The sequence below is a fragment of the Antechinus flavipes genome, chromosome X (assembly GCF_016432865.1).
Source record: "Antechinus flavipes isolate AdamAnt ecotype Samford, QLD, Australia chromosome X, AdamAnt_v2, whole genome shotgun sequence".
NCBI lineage: Eukaryota > Metazoa > Chordata > Mammalia > Dasyuromorphia > Dasyuridae > Antechinus > Antechinus flavipes.
In genome coordinates, this window is record NC_067404.1 from 3,472,892 (window position 1) to 3,498,497 (window position 25,606).

At 39.7% G+C, this 25,606-nt stretch overlaps 1 protein-coding gene and 1 long non-coding RNA gene across 3 annotated transcripts in view; one reads left to right on the top strand and one right to left on the bottom strand.

The window, feature by feature from the left end:
• Positions 1-25,606, bottom strand: part of LOC127543007 (uncharacterized) — a 35,041-nt gene that overhangs the window by 5,355 nt on the left and 4,080 nt on the right. Inside the window, exons 2-3 of one of the 2 annotated variants that reach the window (XR_007949056.1) lie at positions 13,584-13,708; positions 8,510-8,710 (exon numbers count right to left, since the gene is read on the bottom strand). This is a non-coding gene — a long non-coding RNA (uncharacterized LOC127543007). Of the gene's footprint in view, positions 1-8,509; positions 8,711-13,583; positions 15,039-25,606 lie in introns of those variants that run through there. The other variant, XR_007949057.1, reaches the window with a different exon arrangement.
• Positions 10,948-12,852, top strand: LOC127542967 (eukaryotic peptide chain release factor GTP-binding subunit ERF3A-like). The gene has a single exon (XM_051968917.1). It carries the CDS (start codon positions 10,965-10,967, stop codon positions 12,465-12,467), a length of 1,503 nt encoding a protein of 500 aa, XP_051824877.1. The 5' UTR covers positions 10,948-10,964; the 3' UTR covers positions 12,468-12,852.

Here is a 25,606-nt window from a genome sequence, read left to right on the forward strand (position 1 = left end):
ATGACTTCATGAAAAGTCAAGAAACAATCAAATAAAATTATAAAAATGAAAAAATGCAATAATATATGAAATGTCTCACTGGAAAAGCAACTGATCTGAAATATACATGCAAGAGAAATAATATAAGAATTATTAAAGGATGAAAAATAAGCCTAGACATCATCTTTCAAGAAATTGCCAAGAAAAACTGTTCTCATATTCTAGAAATCATAGGGTAAAATAGAAATTGAAAGAATCTACTGATTATTTCATGAAAGAAATCCAAAAATGAAATTTTTCATTTCTCCCAGGAATACTTTGGGATTCTAAAGTATTTGGGAATACTCCCAGTAATATTTTGGTCAATTAGAAGTTGACTTCCCAGATCAAGGAGAAAATATTGCAAGCAGATGAAAAGAAACCATTCAAATATTGTGGAGCCATTTGGGTTAACACAACATTTAGGAGCTTCTACATTAAAAGATCAGAGCATTTGAAATATGATGTTCCAGAGGGCAAAAGAGCTAGGATCACAATCAAGAATCAACTTTTCAGCAAAACTGAATATGTTGCTATGAGGGTGAGGGAGAATGGACATTCAATGAAACAGAGGACTTTCAAGCATTCCTGATGAAAAGACCAGACCAGTAGAAAATTTAACTTTCAAATACACAATTCAAAAGAAGCCTAAAAAGTAAACAGGAAAGAGAAACCATAAGGGATTTGATAAGTTTAAATTGTTTATATTCCTACATGGAAAAATGATATTTATAACTTGTAAAACATTTTTCATTATTAGAACAATTTGATGGATTATACAGATACAGAAAGCAGAGGTGTGAGTTGAATATGGTGGTATGATTATCTAAAAAATAAAACTAAGTTTTGATAAAGAAAAATGTGCAGTAAGAAAACGAAAGGGAGAGGTAGAATGGGCTGAATTATGTGACATTAAAGATGCCTGAAACAGATTTTACAATAGAGGAAAAAATGGAGGAAGTGGGGAGTGGAGGACATAAATCTTGGTCCCATTGGAATTGACTCAAAGAAGGAATAATATCCATACTCATTTGGATGTAGAAATATGCTTTGCCATACAAGAAAGTAGGAAGGGAAGAGGATAAAAGAAACGAGGTGGATAACAATAAAATAGAAGGCAGTTTCAAGGAGGTAAAAATTAGAAGCAAAACATTTTTTGAGAATGGATAGAGTAAAAGCAGAGAAAGAAAAGGATAAACAGGGGGAAAACACTATGGAAGGAAATAGAAATACATGGTTGATAATTATCAATGTAAAAAAAATTAAAGTGAGTTTCTCTGATATAGACTTCTTATCTCAAACAGAATGAAATCAAATTTATAGAAATAAAAAGTATTTCCTCAATTGTTAAATGGTCAAAGAATAGGAACAGTCAGTTTTTAGACAAAATAATCATAGCTATCTAGAGTCATATGAAAGAAAAATTCTCTAAATCACTATTGATAAGAGAAATGCAGATTGAAAGAACTCTGAGCTACTACCTCACACCTGCCAAATTGACTGATATTATAGAAAAGGAAAGTGATAAATGTTGGAGGAGACGTGGGAAAATTAAAACATTAATGTACTACATTAATGTACTATTGGTGAAGTTGTATACTAATTTAACCATTCTGGAGAGCAACTGAGAATTATAACCAAAGGACTACAAAATCATGTATACCTTCTGACTGCTTGGTATTAGTATTAGTATTAATATTGCTTAATACTACTCCTAGGTCTGTATCCCAAGAGGCAGAAAGGAAAAAGGGAAAGGACCTATGTAGAAAAATATTTATAGCAGCTCTTTTTATGGTGGTAAAGAATTGGAAATTGAGGGAATGTCCATAAAATGGGGAATGACTCAGTTTATATGATTGTGATGGAATACTATAGTATTTTGGAAATGATGAACAGTATGCTCTCAGAAAAGCATGGAAAGACTTAACACGAACTGATACAAAATGAAATGAATGGAATCAGGAGAACATTGTACACTAATAGCAATATTGCATGATGATTTACCATGAATAACTTAGCTATTCTCAGAAGTACAATGATCCAAGTTAGTTTTGTAGGATTCATAATGAAAGGTGCTGCCCATCTCCAAAGAAAGAACTGGTAGAATTTAAATGCATAATAAAGATACTTTTTCTTTATTTTTTGTAATGGGCTGAAGCTGAGTTGATGCACTGAGGGTGGAACACTGAGGGCGGAACACTTGAGGCTAATTAGCAATTGGCCAATACTCTATTACTATATGCTTGGAGAAAGAATGGCCCCATCCACTCTCTGTGCAAGTTTGATGTATTGTATAGGAGATTGTGTAGAAGATTTGGTGGGTGAAGTGTGAGAGCCAGAGGCACTGCTAGCCGGACTAATGTTGCGTTTGCTCTCACTTCCTGTCGCCATTCCCCTTCACCTCAGCAAAGAATAAAGATCAAGGACTTTCGCTTACCCTGACTCTGGCTGATTTTAAAATACTCTGGGTGAAAAACGCGGTCATCACAATTTTTCTTGGGTTTTTGTCTGCGTTTTCTTTCACAGAATGACTCACATCGAAATTTGTTGTGCATGACTGTATGTATATAACCTATGTCAAATTGCTGACCTTTTCAATTTGGGGAGAGGGAAAGGAGAGTGAGAATATGAAACTCAAAATCTTGGGGTAAAAAAGGATGTTAAAAATTTGCATGTAATTAGGGAAAAATAAAGTATAAAGTTTTTTTTTCTTTTTTTGGTAAAACTGAGAGGTTTTTCAATGGGAAACCTAAAGTATATAATACAGAAGCAAACAAAACAAAATAGCATTTAATAAATGCAGCAGGTGTCTCATGCAGTGGAAAGAGAATGGGGGTCTGGGAAGGAGGTGGCATACTGTTTGATTTAAAATGAAAGATAGGACTTGATTAAAGGAGTTTACCAGAAATTTGGTAGGACATGAACACTACATACCACCTATACAATTAAACTACAAAGAGATACATTAATTAGGTGTAAAAGGGTCATCAATAACAAATTAGAAGAGTTAGGAGAAAATTATTTTTCACATCTATGGATAGAGGAAGAGGTCATGACAGAAGTCATGGAGAGGATCACAGAAAATAAAGTGGCTAATTCTGCTTCTACAAAGCTAAAATATTTTTGTATGGTCTCAGACACTTAACAGTTCTTAGCTATGTGACCCTGGGCAAGTCACTTAACCCCAATTGCCTCAGCAAAAATAAATAAATAAAAATTAAAATAAAATATTTTTGCACAAACAGATCAAATGCAGTTAACATGATAAAGGCAACAGTTAAGTGAGAAAGAACCTCTTTGCAGGAAAGTTCTCCAAGAAGTGATGCGTATGTAACATATAGGAGGAATTGATTCTAATTTCTAAGATTAAGAGCAATTCTCCAATAGGTCAAAGGACAGGGAGCTTTCAAAGGATACTATATAGCCTCATAGTAAGAGAAGTGCATATATATATATATATATATATATATATATATATATATGTAAACTGTTATGCCACAGATCTCTTTAACTGTCCTGACTCAGTTTCCTTGTACAAGTTTCCCTTGTCTCAGTCTTCCTAATTACTCCCCTAAGCTGTAAATCTCCCTCTGGTCCATGAAGGCTGAGGACCAATTAGTCTAAGGTTATAAATTGTCAGCCCAAGCAAGATAAACAAGAGAGTAGACTTCCTGATTATCTTCTGTCCTTGAGAATTTACAACATCCTCTAAAATATTCCAAGATATTTCACTAACATCTTTATCTCTGGGTATTCAGACATCCTGTCTCTGGGTTCTTTTTTGATTCATAGCCTTTTCCAGCTGGGCTTTCCCGCTCTTTCCCACTCTTTCCCTCTTCTTTGTCTCCAAAAGGTATATAAAGGTTAGAGATTCTCCTAATCAGGACTGGATAATTTGAGACGAGAGTCCTGTCCAGTCAATCTTACTCTCCCATTAATAAAATATTAAAAACTCTCTAATCTCTCTCCTGCCTCAGTTTCTCCGGCATTACAAAACAAGGATAGTTGGAACTTTCACCTGAAGAAGGGAGAAAAAGAATTTCCCCAAAAGCTTCTCCCTGCTTGCCTCCATCACACCCCAACACACTCCACTGACTGCTCCCCAAACCCAAACATCTAGACAGAAGCCTGCGCGGGCAGGAAGCACCAGGGAGGAGCAGCCCTGGAGGAGGAGGTCCATACAGGTAAACATGTACACACACACAACTATACACACACATAGGATCCTACCTAAAACACAACAGAGGCATAAAAAAGGTATTAATATTCCATGACAGCCCCCACCCATACCCACAAACATTCTCCTGGGAATTAAAAGAAGCTGATTTAAGGGGAGGTTCAGGAAAAGGTTGAAGAGGGAATACAAGAGAATATAATGGGGAATGGGAAGGTAGGGCAGGAAGAAGAGTGCCAGGAAGTGGGGCTTACCTCACACATCTAAGCAGATAAGTGCAGGAACTTCTGTATTTGTCAGGCAGGGGTGGGGGTCTTTGTAATGGCTGATGGGAAGGGGAAGGGGAGACAAATTTCCAGCTGCACACAGATCCCCTCCAGACTCAGGGGGAAAGGGAATTCCCTTCTCTTCCTTCTCTTACTCCTCCTCTGTCTCTGACAGAGAAGACTGTCAGCAGGGCTGGTCTCCATCCAGAAAAAAAAATGAGGGAGAAAGTAAGGTAGGGATCTCTACACTGGCAAGCCCAGAGCACACAAAAGCCCCTCCCTAATCATTTTTCTCAGTTCCCATCTCCTAGCCTGGGAGGGAAGGGTGACAGAGTTCATCTTCCACTTTCAGAAGGGCCCAAGGCTGAGCAGAGATCCAGGTTCCTCAGGGCAACTGCTGGGGCTGGGGGTCAGGGGCTGAGCTCAGTTTATGGTTGTGGTAAGGTCATTCTTTTTATGGAAATTGGGAGAGCAAGAAGGTAGAGGGGCTGTACTAGGCTCATCAGAAGGGAAGAGTCCAATAGCTGCCGCAGACACAGAGCAGAGGAGAAAGAGGATGGTCTGGGGGAAGGGCAACTCACCCTCCTTTCTCCAAGCAGGAGCAGACAAAAGCAGGCCAGAGGCTGGGAAGGACATGGTGGTACCTAGGGGTGGGGTAATGTAAAATACTTGCAAGTATACTTGCTAAGATAAACCCAGGAACTATATGAAAACAATTACAAAATACTTCATCCAAATAAAATCTTATCTAAACAATTTGGAAAATACAGCTTTTCGTGGTTAGCTTAAGGCAATATATTAAAAATGACAATTCTACTTAAATTAATTTACTTATTCAGTACTATACCAAAGTACCAAAAATATTTTATAGACCTAGAAAAAATCATTACAAATTTCATGTGGAAGAGCAAAAGTTCAAAAAGATCAAGGGTCTTAATGAGAATAAATGTTAAGGGAGGAGGCTTAGACACACCAGGTCTAGACTTAATTACAAGTGAAGAAGGGGCCCAAAAACTTTAAAAATCCTTGAAGGAGAAAATCTCCTTCAACTCTGCCTCAGTGAGGGACCCGCCCGAGATAAAGCAAACAAGACAGTTTCATTCTGTTATCTAGCAAAAGGAATTCCAATCCTATTGAATTGAAGAAACTCATTGAATTCCAGCCCTAAGCTGAAACCCAGGGAGGAGTCAACTTGGGACTCCACCCACGAGTTCCCTTCAACTAAAGCTCCCATTATAAAAGAACCAAACTAAAATACTCTCTTTGCAGAGGTTCCAAACATGCCAGCTATGCCATGCTAGGCTATGCCTCTTTTATCAATCTAAGTTTTCGGGTCTGTGAATTCCTTTACAGAGAACCTCTGTGCTGCCAGAAGGGAGTCCTCAAAACTCCCAACCCTTGTGCCAAATTCCAAAGGGTTGCAGGGGAGCCAAACCTCTCCATTTGGTTCCCTGAACCTGGAACCTGCCACTAGATCTTATCATTTAACTCCCTAACCACCAGAAATCCTAATCTCATTTTGGTTTCCTAAATCTAAATCTTATCATTTGGTTCCCTACTAAAGGGAACCCCAAAACGTAAACCTTATCACAAACAGTAATGTTCAAAACTATCTGGTACTGGCTAAGAAATAGACTGTTGGAACTGGGAGAATTCTTATGTAAAATATGGAGCTTAACTGATTATTCCTCCCATTTCAAAGTAAGTAAATACCTTTCTTAGCCAAGAGTAGTTATTACTTGAATCAATCAGAACCAAAAGTGTTACCAGATCTATATAGGTCTTCTGGAATCAATCAACAACGCTGCCCTATAAGATTGATCATACTTTTAGGAAATTGTATGAGGCATTCCAGAAAAAAGATAGCTATTCGTTGTGTATAGAAATAGAAAGGAAGGAGCAGAGTCAAAGCAAGCTAAGCTAAGAACTGGCAGAAGTGGCTCAACCAGGAACAGGGGTAAAAGAAGGAAGGACTGAGCTCTGGCAGAGGAGGATATCAAAAATGGCCACTGAGCATCTTTATCTTATTAAAAATTATTTAAGATATCTCCAAAGCAGTTTTGTTTATCTGGATTATATTTATAGACATTTACCATATTGGAAATAGAAACTACTTTTGAATTTGTAGACCCTCTAAAAGGGTTTCAGAGATCCCCAGGATTCTCTAGACCATACTTTGAGAACCACTTTAGTGGACAGAGCACTAGCCCTGAAGTCAGGAGGAACTGAGTTCAAATCTGATACTTAACACTTTCTAGCTGTGTCACTTAATCCCAACTGCCTCAGGGGAAAAAAAAAAAATCTCCTCCTTCCCCAACTTCCCTTCTTAATACCTGTCTAGTCATAGACACTATTGTAATCTGCTTTTCAGTTACACAAAGGATTCTAGTAATTTGAATTTTACTTCAATCACAGAGGTGAGGGGTAACAGAGACAGAAAAATGCCAATTTATGTAGGGAGCTCAACCTCTGCCTAAATACTAGAGAATTTCCTAACCCATAATGTTTCATATCAAAGAAATTCCTTAAAGCTGCCAAAGAAGGAACCATGTAGACTAGGCAGGGCATTATATTATTCCCTAGGCTGAGTTTCATAATGAGCTCATGGTCATCATTTGATGTTATACTCAGAGATCACAGAATGTTAGAGCTCAAAGAGACCTTTCAACCCAGAATGTCAATGCACCAGGAGGACCTATGATTGTATATAGAATGACCACATGAGAAAGATCCTCAATAATGAGACAAACAAAGTTCGAGGATCTTCAGAACAATGAGTATCACTGGAAGCATATTTACGTAAATTCACATACTTTACGCTAGAGATCTTCCCAGTAAGGAACTGGACCTGAGATCTTCTATTGTTATAGTTGCTGGACAAGTTTAATCTTTCAAAGCTAACTAAAGCCAAATTCTTCTTTCCACCATCTGACCTCTGGCAGAATCTTGGTGTAGGGGACAAATGTAGATTTTTAGTAATACCTAAATAAAAAAGCAAAATGGAATTCTGCTCTTGCCAGGTAGCACAAATGAACTTATGTAACTCTAGCAAAGTTTATACCCTGACACTGTATAAATGACTGCTGGCAGCTGGTTTGGCTCAATCCTTGCAATTAATTGTTGAGGTGAATCATTTAATCAATGTAAATGTGAAAGCATAAACAGGCTTTGAAGCCCCCTATCAAAAAGCCGCAACTCTGAGCAGAAAGGGTACTTTCCTTGGTTTGTTGAAAGGACAGTGAGTGAAATGGGGATCTTATAAATCTTTTCTAGTGGAAATCAAAATTAACTCAGCCAGTCCACCTTTGGTGAAATATAACCTTTGTAGAGGCAAATTTTAGTGTCCATCATGGAAGCAGCATCTGGTTCCAATCACTGGTTGCCATGATGACTGATTATTGCCAAGGATACCTGGAATTTTCAGGCTACTTCTTTATCAGGCATCCATGATGATCTCTCCTGAGAGGAAAGGGGGAGGGCTTCTTCAGAGCTTTGTCTTGGACTATCAGTTGGGAACAAATCTAAATTACAAGGATGAAGTATCAGGACATATCCACATGTGTACATACAGGCACTGTGTATATTGTACATATTGACAGAGAATAAAGATATATCTGGAGCTGCAGAGATAGAGCAAGGCAGAGCAAGAGCCAGAGCAAGAGAAATGTAGAGGCTGACTGCAGTATAGTATACATAAGAAGACCTATAAAAGCAAGCAGCTGTTGCAATGAGACTTGCATCAGGGAAGGGAACAAACATCATCCTGGGCACTGTGGAGACCTCACGGATCTCCTCCTAGCCAGAGGGGAAGAAACTGAGGCCTAACAAGTTGTTACCCAGGATCACACAGGTACTAAGCCTCAGAAGCAGCATTTGAACCCAGGTCCTCTGCCCTATGGCACCTGAAGTTCTCTCCAGAATACAATTTGGCTTCCCAGAGTCACTCTTAATAAATATATTAATTAATATTAATAATATATATAATATATTATATATAATGAATATTAATAAATAAATAACAGCAGGTACTTAATAATACTTGCTGGATTGGTTGGGTCCATAAAAGTTAAGACAAGTCTTCTTTCTTCTCCAGTGATCTTCTCTTTCTCCCCAGGTTCCATCAATTCCCTTTGGATCGGAAGAATCCACCTGTCTCCCTCTGTTGGGGTCCACCTTGCACTTTATTACTGTCCTGAGGTCTTTACGTTGGTATGATGATGTTTGGGAGTTGCTCATTGATGGAACATTAGCCCTAGAAGTGAATATAGATAAGCTTTCACCTGCAAACTGTTTTCTAGGGAATGCTACATTTACACCTTGAAGTTTCTTCGCAACTCTAGGCTTATCATCAAGAATGTTTGGAAGTCCATCATTTCAATATAAATCCATGATTTCCCCCATAAGATTATACTATTTGGGTGGTTATTTTTGTTTATAATTTGTAATATTCTTTGCATCCTGGAATATGGTATTTCAAACGCTCAACTCTTTTAGGGAAAAGGGTGAAAATCTTGTGTATTCCTAACTGTAGCTCTGTTACATGAATCCTTTCTTTTCATGCTGCTGGCAATATTTTTTTGATCTGCACAGAAATGGATGACCAAAAAGGAGAAGCCAAAACCAAGAATATTTAAAGAAAGCATTCTCAGTACATAAGAAACACTTCAAAGATAGTATGTTTAGGGATGATGACTAGGACCAAAAACCTTAACAGTGTAATGCAAGATGTTATCCAAGAGAAATCCCCAAATTCCAAAGATAGGTAATGAGATACCAAATAACAAAATGCATAGATGATTTCTAGAAAAGAAACACCAAGGGGTGTAATTTCGGAGACACATCGTGTTTGAATTTAATAATTCAACTGGAAAAACAAGTTCTAGAAGCAATGAACAGATATTGATCATAACCTGTCTGTGATATTGATGGGAGTACCAATGAGCTGGTAAATGGAAAGGGAATAAAAGGGAATGTGAGATGCCCGTGGGTCAAATTGATGATTAGCAAAGAGGGCAAATTAAAGCTTGCCTCTCAGGAAGTGAAGAGTCTTCAGGGAAATGGATGAGGAGGGGGAAGAGGGGAAGGTTTAAAAAGGGGATGAGGGAGGTCTTGTTTTGGTAGTGGGAGGAAGAATTTACTGGAAGAATTGAAAGGGGGCAAAAAGGGGAAAGTAGATAATGTGAAAAAAATGAAGCAAAAAAGAAAGAAGCAAAAACATAAAGAGAAAGGGATAGGAGGAGGGGAGAAGATCTGAGGAGAAAAGAGCTGTTGGGAATAGGGCCATTGTGATAGAAGGCGAGTCAGCCCGGAACAGCGGCCAGTGGTTACAAGGCACAACCTGCATGAAGACTCAGCTAAGGATACGGAGAAGGAGTAGCCAAGGTGAGGGGTCACTCAGGAGCTGGTCCTGTCTTTTAGCTTTCTTTGCATTCTCAGGGCTTACTACGGTGCCTGGCACATAATAGATACTTAATATTTACTGACTTAAAGGAGAAACTGTACTGTCGGGAATAACTTGGGGAAAAACTGAGATAAAAGTATCAAGAGTAGCCTCAATCTCAGTGTGAGTCTGCAAAGCAATCAGCAAAAGCGAAGGTTACGAAAAGAACAGGGATTTGGTGTCCAAGAGATAAATAGCAACGTGAGAAGTTTCAGGGGAACGATGAGGGCAAGTTAACGGTAGAAAGTTTCAGAAGAGGGAGTTGGGGAGTGGGGTGGGGAGGAAGAGAGGAGATCTGCACACCCTCCCACTCGTGAAGAGTGTGGGGGCGGGGTTGAGCCGCCTGGGTAGAGTCGGAAACGAGGCTGTAGCGCCGTCGCCGGGGTTTGCGTGTCTCTCTCTGTCTCTCTTCCCCACTCCCTCCCTTCTCCTCCTCCCTCCCTCCCTCTCTCTCTCTCTCTCTCTCTCTCTCTGTCTCTCTCTGTCTCTCTCTCTCTCTCTTTCTCTCTCTTTCTCGCACCTCGTCCCCCTTCCCCCACAGTCTGCGCGCTCCGCTCGCGCCCCTCCCAGTCCTTTCAGCCGTCCCCTATTTCCCGCCCTCTCCTTTCCACACACTGCTTCTTCCTCCTCCTCCTTCCCCTACCCTTCCCACCCTCCCCCCACCCCTACCCCCCGCCCCAATTCGGGCAGCTGTGGCGGCACGGCAAAGACGGCTACGGCTACTGGGACTCGGCGCCCGAGCGCTGGGAACAGACGGACACGGAAGTCCCGGGCCAGCGGCGCTCCTCCTGCCGCCGCGGCCGAGGCCCAGAACCTCAGCGCCTCCTTGCGCGGGGAGCTCAACATCCGCCCCGGTGAGTTCCTGCAGCCCTCCTTGAGGGGCCCGGTCCGGGAGCCGCCGCCATCGCCGCCCCCAGCCGCCGCCGCCGCCGCCGCCGCCGCCCCTGCAGGTGCCGCCGCCCGGGGAGGCGGCTCCGGAGCAGGAGGCCCTGCTGGCCCCGAGGCACCTGTGGAACCTCCTCTAGAACAGACAGTGTCGTATGAAGGTTCCAGCTCAGCGGTGAGCATGGAAGTTTCAGAACCGGTCACAAAAACAAGTGGAGAGACCGAAATGTCCCCAGAAGAATCGTGGGAGCACCAAGGACCGAGTGAAGCAGAAGCGGGGGAAGGCTCGTTGGGGGACGGAGGACCTCCAGAGGCGAGTGCTCCAGAAATGATGGCGGAGAAGGAGGAAAAACTACCCAAAGGTCAATCTGTGGCAGCACCAGCAGCCGCCTCAAAAAAAGAACATGTAAACGTAGTGTTCATTGGGCATGTGGACGCTGGCAAATCAACCATTGGAGGACAAATAATGTACTTGACGGGGATGGTTGACAAAAGAACACTTGAAAAATATCAACGAGAAGCTAAGGAAAAAAACAGAGAAACTTGGTACTTGTCATGGGCCTTGGACACGAATCAGGAAGAACGAGACAAAGGTAAAACTGTGGAAGTGGGCCGAGCCTACTTTGAGACAGAAAAAAAGCACTTCACCATCCTAGACGCCCCCGGGCACAAGAGTTTTGTCCCACACATGATTGGGGGCGCTTCTCAAGCTGACCTGGCCGTGCTGGTCATCTCTGCTCGCAAGGGAGAATTTGAAACTGGGTTTGAAAAGGGAGGACAGACAAGAGAACATGCCATGTTGGCAAAAACAGCCGGTGTAAAACACTTAATAGTGCTTGTTAACAAAATGGATGACCCAACAGTAAATTGGAGCAATGAGAGATATGAAGAATGCAAAGAAAAGTTGCTGCCATTTTTGAAAAAAGTTGGCTTCAATCCCAAAAAGGACATACACTTCATGCCCTGCTCAGGACTGACTGGTGCAAACCTTAAAGAGCCATCAGATTTCTGCCCTTGGTATATTGGGTTACCATTTGTTCCATATCTGGATGATTTGCCAAACTTCAACAGATCAGTTGATGGACCAATTAGACTGCCGATTGTGGATAAATACAAGGACATGGGCACTGTGGTCCTGGGAAAGTTGGAATCAGGCTCTATTTGTAAAGGCCAGCAGCTTGTGATGATGCCAAACAAGCACACCGTGGAAGTTCTTGGAATCCTTTCTGATGATGTAGAAACTGATTCTGCAGCCCCAGGGGAAAACCTCAAGATTAGACTGAAGGGAATTGAAGAAGAAGAAATACTTCCAGGATTCATACTTTGTGATCCTAAAAATCTTTGTCATTTTGGACGTACATTTGATGCTCAGATAGTGATTATTGAGCACAAATCTATCATCTGCTCAGGTTATAATGCCGTGCTGCACATTCATACCTGTATCGAAGAAGTAGAGATAACAGCCTTAATCTGCTTGGTAGACAAAAAAACAGGAGAAAAAAGTAAGACACGACCACGTTTTGTCAAACAAGATCAAGTATGCATTGCCCGTTTAAGAACAGCAGGAACCATCTGCCTTGAGACCTTCAAAGATTTCCCTCAGATGGGTCGTTTTACCTTAAGAGATGAGGGGAAGACCATTGCAATTGGAAAAGTTCTGAAACTGGTTCCAGAGAAGGACTGAACATTTTCCTTGAAATTGACTCTGCAAAAGCCTACTTCACACTGCTTCCCCTTATTTTCTGCCCATTGATAAACTTCTTCCCATATTTTGTAAAGGCAAATTTCACAGCAAAAGTCCACATAATGTCAGCTTTCTCATATTCAAAGTTCTGCTATGCCACTGTTGCTCCTTCCAAATTCTGCTTCCTTGGACAGATTCGGCAATAGCTTTGTAAGTGGTGTGGACGTGATTGCTTACAATAATGAAAAACCTAAACGAATTTTTTATTTTTAGTTTTCCCCTCAGGCATATTTATACATTTTCCCCAAGCAGATCATTTAGAGCATGCAGGTGTGTGTGTACATGTTACAAAAACTACCATGTTAATAAAATATTCAGTTTGAAATCCTTAAGAAAAAGAGTTGAGAGAGGGGAGAGCAAGTAAAGGTGACTTTTGCAAATGGACTTCTCAAATACTTTAGTCGCAAAAGAGGTGATATGTGGGAGGATAATTAGAACAAATGAATAGACTCTGAATAGAACATGAATAGAACAGAAGTGGTCTGTTGGAGGAAATGGGTTGGAAGAGGACCACTCATGCAGGTAGAGGGGTTTTGCTCAATAAGCAGTATGCACATCCTTATGTGTGAGACAGGTGTGATGGAGTGGCAGAGGGCACCTGAGTAATGTGACAGGAAGAGGGAGAGGAAAAGGAACTCTCAGGGACTGACCTACATATTTTTAGGAAAATCTTCACTGAGATCATGGGGGTTAGGGTGGGAAGGAGCCATGGGAGATATAAGGAGGGATGAAAATTTTCTGAAGAGCCATTGTGGTTAGTTTAAGAGTGAGTTAATTAGAGAACTAAATAAAGATAGCCTTGGGGCTGCAGGAGTAGCTTGGTCACTTTTCAAAATTATATATATATATATATATATAAAGAGAGAGAGAGAGTCAAAAAAGAAGTGTAGTTCGAACCTGTTTTGTGGAGTAATACTGGTAGACGGTGGTCCTATCATACACGACTTGGAATTGAAGTTTAAAAATACCATGGTGAACTTGGTATCAGCCCTTTACAAATTTACTGTCAATCATTTTCAGATTGGGAAAAGGAAATGAAATGGCTTTTGGACAAACCTTTCATTGTTCTGTTAACAGCACAGCAGATGTCAGAAGAATGAGGTGTTCTGGAAAGTGAACTTCTTTTTTGCAGAGCACTTTTTAAAATTTTTCTTTGATGATGATGCAGGATACATTGATGTCTGTAGGGATGACAAATGACAGATATGAGTCTAGGTTTATGTGACCATGTATCAGACATTCAGTTGTGTCTGAATCTATGTGACCCCATTTGGCTTTTTTTTTGAGGGGGGGGGACAAAGATTCTACAGTGGTTTTCCACTTCCTTCTCCAACTTATATTATCCATAAGGAACTAGGGAAAGAGTGTTAAGTGATTTGCCCAGGATTTCATAGCTAATACATATCCAAGGCCAGATTTGCATCCCTGAAGATGAGCCTTCCTTACTCCAGGTCCATCCCTCTATCCACTGAGCCATGCAGCTGCCCATGGTTGTGCTGCCATGTCCCCACGGGGTCCCTCTGATGCCTCGGTGAGTGTGACCAGAGTAGGTGTCTCTCAGAGAGCAAGCCTGGCAGAGCTTTCCAGGGTCTTTGGTGCTGAAGTGATGTTATTTATCGCTGATGATATCTCATCTAAGCCAAAGTGTCATGTGAATCCTTGAAAACTCATTTCAACAAAGGTTAAGGCTAGAATAAGGACTTCTCACATTAAAGGGAGAGTAGATGTATACAGAAATCCCATAAACAATTAAGTTCAGGCCAATAAGCAGCTGTTGAAAGTTCATGAGGCAAAATTTGATTACTTTTGGAAATGGCTTTTCTTTTAACATTTAAAAAATAAATTTGCCCCTTGTCATTCCAGTCATCTAGAGATGAGAACACACTAATGAGCTGGGAGTATAAGAGGCAGTACCATCTCATGGACCACCCCTCAATTCTGACGGCAAAATCTAGGTTCACATTGTGAGAAATAATACTCTGAATCCTCAGAAGGGCACAGTGAATCAATAGACACAGAATAAGTGAAGCAGTTAATCTTTTTAATACACTCCTTCAGGAGCTGGTGTGAAAACTCCATAATTTACCCTCACAACTCAGGTAGAAGGCCCCCAGGTATACCTTGTAATCCTGCCTAACCCCACCTCCTCCTCCTTCCTGAAGTTTCCTTTCAGAATTCACAGGTCATTTGAGTCCCCCTATATACAGTTCTTAATATGTCTCCCCTCCCTGATCATACATCCCATGTTCAAAGATGGCGACTAATCTCACCTTTGGGTTGTATCAGTTAATATGCATGAGGTTCATTCAGCATGGGTGCTTCTTAAACGCTTGTGGCCTGTCATTGACTCCAGCTGGTTTTAGCCAGTTGTAGTCCTGGGCTCCCTCTTCAGAAACTTTGTGTTTAGCTAGCTTTCTGGCTCATAAGGTGATTGGTTGGAGATATCTTACCATCCTGTTTTATCCCTTCTCTTCATCCTGACATTGTGTTTGAATAAATTCTTTTTTGACTACCAGCACTACTGTTGACCACTTATATGAGTCCTCCATCTAATTCCTTATCTTTATAGCCAAGTCAATATCTGTGGAAACAGAACATTGTTCTCCCACAATTTCTCACAACATCCTACCTTACTAGTGGCGAACACATATTTCCTGTGTGGCCTCAGACAACTCCCATCACTACTTGGGAGTTCAGTATTTTCCTCTGCATGGGAGGTTTTAACTAATTGACTTTTAAGGTTCCTTCCAACTCTAGATCTGAGTCTAAATGATATTCGGGGCAAGCCCCTTTACCTCCCTGGGCTTCGTTTTCCTCTCCAGCATAAGGAGGTTAGACAAGGTGGACTCTGAAGTGCTTTGAGGTAGAGATTTAAGTCTATGAAATTGTGAACCCATTTCATGGTTTGAGTTAAGGACTGGGTGAAGAGGGAATTGAGGTAGCAGATAGAGCACACACATAAGAGATTTGAAGGAGAGGCTTTGTTTGGGATAGAGACTATGGTCCAGTAGCAAGATTAGTGAGATATGGAGCCAAGGCCATTCATTTTATTGCTCTTCTTTTCTCCACATTTTTACTTCTAAGTGGACAACATTAACACTTTTCCTGGTTCGTAGCATCTGGGCTTGGTTGTCGCCCATTTCTTTGGAATCACCTGCTGATAAGCCTCTGACATGGCTGCCTCTGTATTATTCAAGTAGAAGAGCATGGTCATTGATTTCCCCAGCTTCTAAGGGGACAGATGACCTGGGAAATAGTCTTTGTGCTGAACCTCAATCTTGTGCCATTTATCACATATACTTATTGTGGGCCCTGGGTCACCCAAGGTCTCCATGCACCAGGCAAGTTTCTGAAATTACAAATTGCAGACAAAGAAGGTGTCAATGGAGAGCTCTTCTTTCTCTGGGAGTTTCCCAGAGCCCTCACATGCTTCCTTGGAGTGGTGATGATGTATGTTATATGTTGTTTGTTTCTTATTTTGTCTTGGTGATTATTGTCAAAGAAGCACCAATTCCTGAAATTTTCCTAGCTGGAGAACCCTTAGCTATACAGCTTTCAGGGTACATTGGTTGGATTTTTCGCTCAGACAAAGCATCCTTTGCTGAGAAGAGGTTCCAAAGTCCCCTTCCCCTAAGGGGTTTTTATAGGCTGAGAACAAAAGATAATACATTAAGTATCCTCATTTGGTACACTGGAAAAGGAGCAGCCCCCTCAGGTACAGGATGCTCCATCAGAACAGGTCCACCAAGAAGAATATTTGTTCATTCCTTTAGGAGAATTATGTTTTCTCTGGGAACTTTTCAGGTTTCTGGAGTAAACACAGGCTCGCAATAAAGAATACTCATGAATTAAGGTACCAGAAGGGTAGCTGACCCTTCTTGTGCTTCCTGAGATTCTATCAGATAACTGCAAGCACATTACAAAGTTCTCAGCAAAAAAATTTACATGCTTGAGACTCACTGGGATTCCTCACTAGCATTCCTTACAATTCGTCCCTAGGATCAAGCATATCCCTCTTTGGTAAAATAAAACAACAGAGCTTCAACTGATAAACCTTTACACATAGCAAATAAAACAAGAGGGTTTCAACTGATAATCACTTATACACAGTCACTTATACATAGTAAAAGTTTGTAGTCTAGAAAAAACCATAGTTGAAAGGCAATTCATAATAAAAGGTCCAAAACATAGAAAAATAAACCTATCAAAACACATAGATATTACAAATATTTTTATATTAAATCCCATCCTGATACTGAAGGAAACAATTGTTCTTGAGTCTCATGCATCCAATGTGCAATGTCATGAATATTATGCATATTAGTTTCAATGGCAGTTGATTTATTAATGTAAATACAACACGAGGTATTGATGATCATGCACACTCTTCCTACAGCTAATAAATAATCCAAATCAATTATCAAGGATGACATTAGCTAGGGAGTATAAGGATTCCCTTCCAGAGTAAGTTTTGTAAGCCTTGAGCAGCTGCATTTCCACACTACTCAATAGCAGCCATTATATTGGTTAGAACAACTTCATGATCTATATATCCCACCCAGACTGGTATTTGAAAACCAGTTACTTTTTTCACCTACCATAGAAAACTATACCAAGATTCCCTTTTCCTGTAGTAAAGTTGACTCTAAAGATGTTGAATGATTATAAACCTGAACATGGGTTCAGAAACCCAATGGTGCAATACCCATAATTAGCATATGGACTAAGGCAGTAACAGGCTACAATTGAGGCAACATCCAATAAAGTCTTATTTTGGATATCAAGAGCTTCAAATACTAATGATGTGGAGCATATCTACTGCACAAAAAGACATCTGTTGGAAGTACGTAGTACACATTGAATTTTTAAGTGTAGTTTTAAGTAGATTCTGTAATTGCAACCTCTAAGCTTTCATATAATCACATTGAGGATCTTAAATTTATGCTTAATAATTCTTGTATTATATCCCATGAAGGTGAAGGATTCTTTGGGAAACCACGGATTAGTTTCCAAAATGGTTTTCCCAGGGATGAGCACAGTTGAATTGGGAAACTAATAAGAACAATTTCCTGTGATGTAAAAAATAGATGTATTATAAAACAGGGTAGGGGTCTGGGTACAAAGGGTATGAGTTGTGTTATATGGCAAAGATGTAATTTCCTGAAACACATTGATAATAAAAAGGACCAATATAGGCTACAAGATCTAAAGAAATTAATATACTTTGGTAATGATTACTTGCAGAGTATGTGATATTAATATAAGGGAGATATTAATATAAGGGTGATCCCTCCTGCAATGTCCAATTCGGGATCACAGGCATAGGAGGTAATGCAAAACACAGAGATTCATATAGGACAGGAGGAGAACGTGAGGAAGAGTTATAACTCTGGACAAAAGGAGGTCCTACTTGTGTTTGGGGGTGTTCTTGACAGACCTAGCAATCTACTGGTCCAGTAGCTGCCACTGCTTTTCCAAGATGAACAAGGACATTTTTATTCCAATAGGCATCAACACATGCATTCCATAGAAAGAGCAAAGCTAAAAGAAAAAGATTATTCTCATGGGAAAATATGTGATAAAGGTACATGGTATCACTTGTCATCCCTAGGGTAGCACACAAGGACAGTATTATTCAGTCCTTCAACTACTATCTCCCCACCTTGAGGCATATCTGTGGGCATTTTTCTTGCCATATTCTCAAGCATATTTTCATATTGGTGGATCCATAATCATCAAAATCATCACAAGCTCAGGGGCAGGCTGTTGAATTCATTTTGTTGTGAGATGTAGGATTATTTAATCACCCCTTGTCCCTTTGTACAGACCAGGGCTAAAGTTTTGCAGTGTTATCTTGATTTCTCCCACATAATTGTAATCTACTATTGCTTCAAAACAAGTAATCTTTATAGAGCAAGATTGGATCTGGGTAATATGTGTCCATAGAGGAATTTTGACTCCAATTCCAGTATTGCATACTAATTTCTTGTGGATCAATGTAAAAATCTTCTAAAGTTTAAAGGTCTCTGCTGTTTCTGAAGTCCCTTAATTTTTTTTAAATTTTATTTTATAATAACTTTATATTGACAGACTCCATGCCAGGGTAATTTTTTTTTTTACAACATTATCCCTTGCACTCACTTCTGTTCCAATTTTTCTCCTCCCTCCCTCCACCCCTCCCCAGATGGCAAGCAGTCCTATATATGTTAGATATGTTGCAGTATATCCTAGATACAATATATGTTTGCAGAACAGAACAGTTCTCTTGTTGCACAGGGAGAATTGGATTCAGAAGGTAAAAACAACTTGGAAAGAAAAACAAAAATGCAAATAGTTCACATTCATTTCCCAGTGTTCTTTCTTTAGGTGTAGCTGCTTCTGTCCATCATTTATCAATTGAAACTGAGTCTTTGTCAAAGAAATCCATGAAGTCCCTTAATTTATACATAGGACCTCATGATCTTTTGTCTACCACTTAATACCCAAGGTCTGTTTTGCCCTCTGGGATCTTACCTGTAACCCAGGGGTCATCACTCTACATAAAGGGGTTCTTTGATCTTGTCTAAGTGGATGGTTATTTAGTTGTTGCAAAGCATCAAATAGGTTATCCTTCCATCTTAATAACATAGAGTTATTACCCAACTTTCATAATTTCTTTCAGCAACCCATTCATTTTTTTCAATAAGCCACATAGCTTGGGGGAAATAGGGCATGTGGCAAATTCACTCTATAATGTGTTGTTTACAATAATTCAATTTCTTTGCCTTTGAAATGAGGGCCATTATCACTTTGTATTTGCATGGGGGTGCCATAATAGAGTAATTATATCTAAGGTTTTACAGGTGTGGTCCATTTATAGGGACAGGCTACTAATACACCTGAATAAATGTCCACACAAGCACAAATATACTGATACCCCCTTGACATAATTGTCCAATATAGTCAATTTGCCCAATCTAAGTTAGCAAAGTACCCAGACTTAGCTCTCCTGCTATAGTTTGGGGAACAGATTTCTCTCTACAACTCACAGGAATCAAGCTATTCTCAATACTGACAATGTTATTAATAAGCCATGATGCATTGCCAACCTTAGGATCATCATTAGATATATGTTTCCCATTAGCTTGTGATGTGGCTGTTTTAGTTTGTCAACTTGATGCTTGTGCTCTCATTCAGGCATGTTCAGCTTAGTGTAAGCATCTACCTGAAAAATTGATATGTTATTATTCTATATAGTATCCCAAATATCTATCCACAATTGTTTTTCCCAAACCTCTTTCCCATAAGTCGTCCATTGATTCTTTTTCCATATGAGCATCCATATTGCTAAGCCATTGGCTACTGCCCAGGAGTCAGTAAAGACATGCCACTCTCCTTTTTATTTGTGCTTCAGTGCCTGGTACACAGTTCTGTCCACTGACTGCTTTTTCATTGTCCTGTACTTTCCAAAGTAGCTTTAGTCACTGGATTATAAGATACCCCTTTCCAGTGTTTTTGTTGTCCAACATATTTGGCCATACCATCAGTATACCAGGCATACAATTTACCAGCTGTGGTTAGGGAATCAAACTCTTCATTCTGATGAGGTTTAGGTTTTGGGGTTCCCTTTTGTCAGGGAACCAAATGATGAGATCTAGATTGAGGGAATCAAAATGAGATTAGGGTTTCTGGTGGTCAGGGAGTTAAATGATAAGGTCTACTGACAGGTTTGGGGTTCAGGGAACCAAATGGAGAGGTCTAGCTCCCCTACACTCCCTTGGGATTCGGCACATGGGTAGGGAGTTTTGGGGAACCCCCTTCTGGTGGCACAGAGGTTCTCTGTAAAGGGATTTACATACCTGAAAACCTAAATTGATAAAAGAGGTTTATTATAGGCATTGGGAAGTAAAGTTTCTAGTAGAGAAATCCTGACAGAGAGACATAAAGTCTTTTAGGGAAATAGGTGAGGATAAACAGAAGGTAGCACCGGAAGAGAATATTATCCCAGCAGGGAGAGGTTCCCTTGGCATAGCATGGCATGTCAGGTCCTCTCCAAAGAAGTGAGTTCCAAGTTGCAGTTTTTATAAGGAAATCTGAGACAAAAGTTTCAACAGAATGAGATTCCCTTAATGCTGTCAGTGCCTCGAGGTCTGGATGAGACTGCTTACTAGGAGTGATTGAGCCAACAATAGGGGTTCTATCTTGGAACTGAATCCTTCACCTTGTCCCACCAAGATAACAGAATGAAGCTGTTTATCTTGTTTCCCTCGGGCAGGGTCCCACAGACAACAGGGTTCAAGGAGAACCTCTCCTTTGAGGAGTTATAGAGAGTTTTGGGGTCTCTTCTTCAATTCCACTTAATGGATGAATTCATCTTAGGGTGGCATCGGGCATTGTTGATTCTGAAGTATCACATAACATCAGTTGTTCATGGAGGGCAGAAATGTTGTTTTCACCTTGTTTTGCTCTATTTTGAATATGTCATTTCTATTTTATTATGCTGGCCTCTTGTGTGTGACCAATTTTATAAGAGACTTCAGTGCTTATTATCCAGCTCATTATTGGTATTTTGGAGTGCAATAGGATCCTATTATTTAAGGTTAAATGTTCACTTTCCACTAGTGCCCAATATGCTGCTAACAATTGTTCAAAGGAGGTATAATTTTGAGCAGCTTGAGGGAACTTTGCATGACCAGAATCCCAAGGGCATATTCCTTCCCTCTTGTTTTTGCCATAGGCTCCAATCAACATACCCAGATTATAGACACCTGTAATTCTATGGGCCCATTCTTCATAGGCTAGAGGTCTAAAGCTGTCTATATAGCCATTTTTGCTCCTCAAAAGCTTGGGCATGTACCCGAGTCCAGTGAAATTCATATTTCTTCTTAGTTATCTGATATAAAGATCTTAAAATCTGTCCCAAATGGGGAATATGATTCCTCCAGTATACAGATAGCCCAATAAAGTTCTGGGCTTTCATTTTATTTTTGGGTATGTCAAAGTCTAATATCTTTTCTCTAGCCTGGGGTAAAATTGTTCTTTGGCCTTTATTCTATAGTATTCCTAAAAACTTTACTGTCTAAGCTGACCTTTGAAATTTATTAGGGTTAATCTCCCATTCTTTAGATTTCATGTGTTTTATTGTTTTCTGTAAACAGGTTTGTACTATTTCTTCAGTTTGACCTTAGATTAATATATCCTCAATATAATGTGAGATTAATATGCCATCAAATGAAAGTTCCTCTAAATATTCAGCTATTATAAGATGACATATAGAGCTATGCAAGCATCCCTGAGGCAATCTAGTGCCTCAGGTGTATTGCCTCCCTTGCCAAATAAATGCAAACTGGTCCTATTGTGTGACATCTGCAGGAATGGTAAAGAAGGCATTAGATAAATCTATCACTGCATACCACCAGCCTGGGTTAGCTTGAATATTCTTTATTAGGATATTAGTATCAGGAACACAACAGTCAATGCAGGAGTAACTTTAATTCCCTATAATTAACAATCATTTGCCATGTCCCATAAGATTTCCTAACAGGTCATATAGGATTATTCCATTCAGAAGTAGTAGGTACTAATACTTCTGTAGCCACATTGTCCTTTTTTAATATTTGTAATCTCTTTCTGCCCCCAAGAATTCTATGTTATTTTAGTTATATAACCTTAGTAGGCCTAGGGAAAACAAAAGTGGACATTTGCCTGTTTCCAACTAACACAGCTGATATATTCTTTTCAAAGCAAATTGATACTTTCCATCAGGGAGAAAGTCATTTTTTTCAATATATCTATCTTAATTACATATTCAGGGATAGAATTCTGATAAAGCCTCATTTCTTAAAAAAATATAGATAATTGACTCAAATTTATAAGAATTCAAGCCATTCTCCATTTGATAAATGGTAAAGGATATGAACAGAGAATTTTCAGATGAAGAAATTGAAACCATTTCTAGTCATATGAAAAGATGCTCTAAATCACTATTGATCATGCAAATTAAGACAACTCTAAGATACCACTACACACCTGTCAGATTGGCTAAGATGACAGGAAAAGATAATATTGAATGTTGGAGGGCATGTGGAAAAACTGGGACATTGATGCATTGTTGGTGGAACTGTGAATGGATCCAGCCATTCTGGAGAGCAATCTGGAATTATGCCCCAAAAGTTATCAAACTGTGCATACCCTTTGATCCAGCAGTGTTTCTACTGGGCTTATGTCCCAAAGAGATACTAAAGAAGGGAAAGGGACCTGTATGTGCCAAAATGTTTGTGGCAGCCCTGTTTGTAGTGGCTAGAAGCTGGAAACTGGGTGGATGCTCATCAGTTGGAGAATGGCTGAATAAATTATGGTATATAAATGTTATGGAACATTATTCTTCTGTAAGAAACGACCAGCAGGATGATTTTAGAGAGGCCTGGAGAGAGTTACATGAACCAATGCTGAGTGAAGTGAGCAGAACCAGGAGATCATTATGTACCACCACAACAAGATTATATGATGATGGATGTGGCTCTATCCAACAATGAGATGATTCAGGCCAGTTCCAATGTGACGAAGAGAGCCATCTACACCCAGAGAGGACTGTGGGAACTGAGTATGGACACAACATAGCATTTTCACTCTTTTTGTTGTTGTTGTTTGCTTGTATTTTGTTTTCTTTCTCATCTTTTTCCCTTTTTGATCTGATTTTTCTTATGCAGCATTATAATTGTGGAATTATATATAGAAGAATTGCACATTTTTACCATTTATAGGATTACGTGCTATCTAAGGGAGAGGGTGGGAGAAGGGAGGGTGAAAAAAATTTGGAACACAAGTTTTTGCAAAGGTAAATCTTAAAAACTATCTTTGCATATATTTTATTTTATTTTTGCTGAGGCAATTGGGGTTAAGTGACTTGCCCAGGGTCACAAAGCTAGGAAGTGTTAAGTGTCTGAAGCCAGATTTAAACTCAGGTCCTACTGGCTTCAGGGCTGGCGCTCTATTCACTGTGGCGACCTAGCTGCCTCTTTGCATATATTTTAAGAATAAAAAGCTTTAAAGATAAATAAATAAATCTAGGTATAAGTCAGAGTACAGGGCGAGGGAGGCAAGATTTACCTCCCAGCTGTTGTGATTTTGTCTTTCTTTATACAACTTAAACAATTCCTGTGTGGACATTCCATCTTTCATCTCCCTCTGGACCCCTAAGCACAGTAATGAAGAGAATAAATCTCTTTTGAACATTCACCCTTCCTTAGTGTGTTAATCAGTCTTATTGTTATTTTCATTATTCTCTGTACCAGTATCATTCCCTTTATTAGGGTTGTTTTCCCAGTCACCTAGATTCCCTTCTTGACAGATCTTGTCTAAGATAAGAGCATCCCAATTCTCCTAATAACAAAATAAGCACAAGGTGTTTGTAAGCAGGAGTAACCATCTTAACTATCATATTTCTATGAGGAGCTATGACTTGGGGCCATGTAATAATTATCAGCATCCACTACCATAATTGCAATTTCCATTACTTCCATCTTTAATCCTTCATGACATCCTTTAAAGAGTATCAGGGATGGTCTCCTCTCAGCCACATTGAGTCAGTGGCATATTGTCTTGTGCAGTCCTCTGCAGGCAAAGTTAATAGGCTAATTTTAATAAAATTTCCATCTTTGACCTATGTTCCCAAATAGATTGTTACACAAAGGGGTTATGGTTTATCCCTACAAATTTGATAGTCTCAGTTATCACATGTATTCCCCCAGAATTATCACTTAGCCTAAACATTCAAATTATCAGGGCTTCTCCCCGCTTCTGGATAGATCTAGCAATTATAGTCATGATTTCCTGGTGAGTAAAATCCTCAGTTACTTTTTTATACAGTGCTTGCCCTCCCAGCTGGGACTCTTGCTTTCTCCTTAGCATGGGATGGCTTAAGTGATAGCCAAGTTGTCTTAGCTGTAACTTCCTCTAAACTTGCAAGTACAGGGGAAAATATCCAATTCCTTAAATTGTTACAAAGCCCCATGAATCAGGGTTAGTAGGATTGATGGGGGTGAACTCTGAAACTGTGTCGCCATCGATCTGTAAAAGAAGGGAGACTTGAGGTCTCAAACTCCAAAAAGTCTGGAAAGAAGTATACTTTCCAGACAAACCTTTTCTAAGATAAGTGGCTTTATTCAATTGGAGATCACCCTCCATTAATCTTTTGGGGGTGTAGATCCTCTTCAGGAAATTTCAGATTCTGAAAAGATCTTGGTCTAAAAATCAGCTCAAACTGCCCCCAGCCGCCCTTCCCCCATCCACCCAAGATTTGGTCATAAAATAGGTTGCTGTTCACATACTCTTTGCAAATTTCTTCATTAAGAAACTTGCCTGCTAAGAGGGAACTTCTAAGTGAAAAATAAAAGTTCTTTTTGCCATTCAGATTTCCAATTCGTGAATTCTTTCTCGTTAGACTTCTGCTGAGACCAGAGGGGATTCTCACATTGTTTCTCTACCATTAGAACCGCATCAGGACTGATAAAATATCATAATAGGTTTTAAACAAACTTTCTTTTCTTTTAGTTGTTCAGTTTATAGCATTCAAGTTGCTGGATAACAAGCCAAATCTGAGTTCTACAATTTCAGAAAAATCCATTCCATAGCACTTTTATTTACTTATTGAGTCTCATTATTCTGTAGTAGACCCAAGTGGCAGGATTTTATTTTTCCTTTCTTCAAGTTATTATAGCTTGGAAAGTTCTTAGAGTTGGGCTTCCCTCTCCTGTTCCCTTAAGTTTTCCCTTTTATTTTATGAAGAAAACAAGACAATCCTTAAAATTTGGATAAAATATAACCACAAAAATGGGAAGGAGTGTCTTCTAACTTACAGTAACATTTTCAGTTTTAACACACACACACACACACACACACACACACACACACACACACACACACACAGACACACACACATACACCAGTTAAAAAAGTTAAAATACAGCTGACCAGCACTTAACTTTAGTTTATACAACTTCTGAATTTAAGCAAATGTTTCAATCAAACCTTTTGGTATGATAAAACTCATTTGGATTACAATAGAGCTTCTTAACTGTGCCTCCAACCTAATGTTTCTC

Bases quoted from the DNA above. Each gene is read 5' to 3' on its own strand.
- LOC127542967 (XM_051968917.1), top strand. From the start codon at position 10,965: ATGGAAGTTTCAGAACCGGTCACAAAAACAAGTGGAGAGACCGAAATG.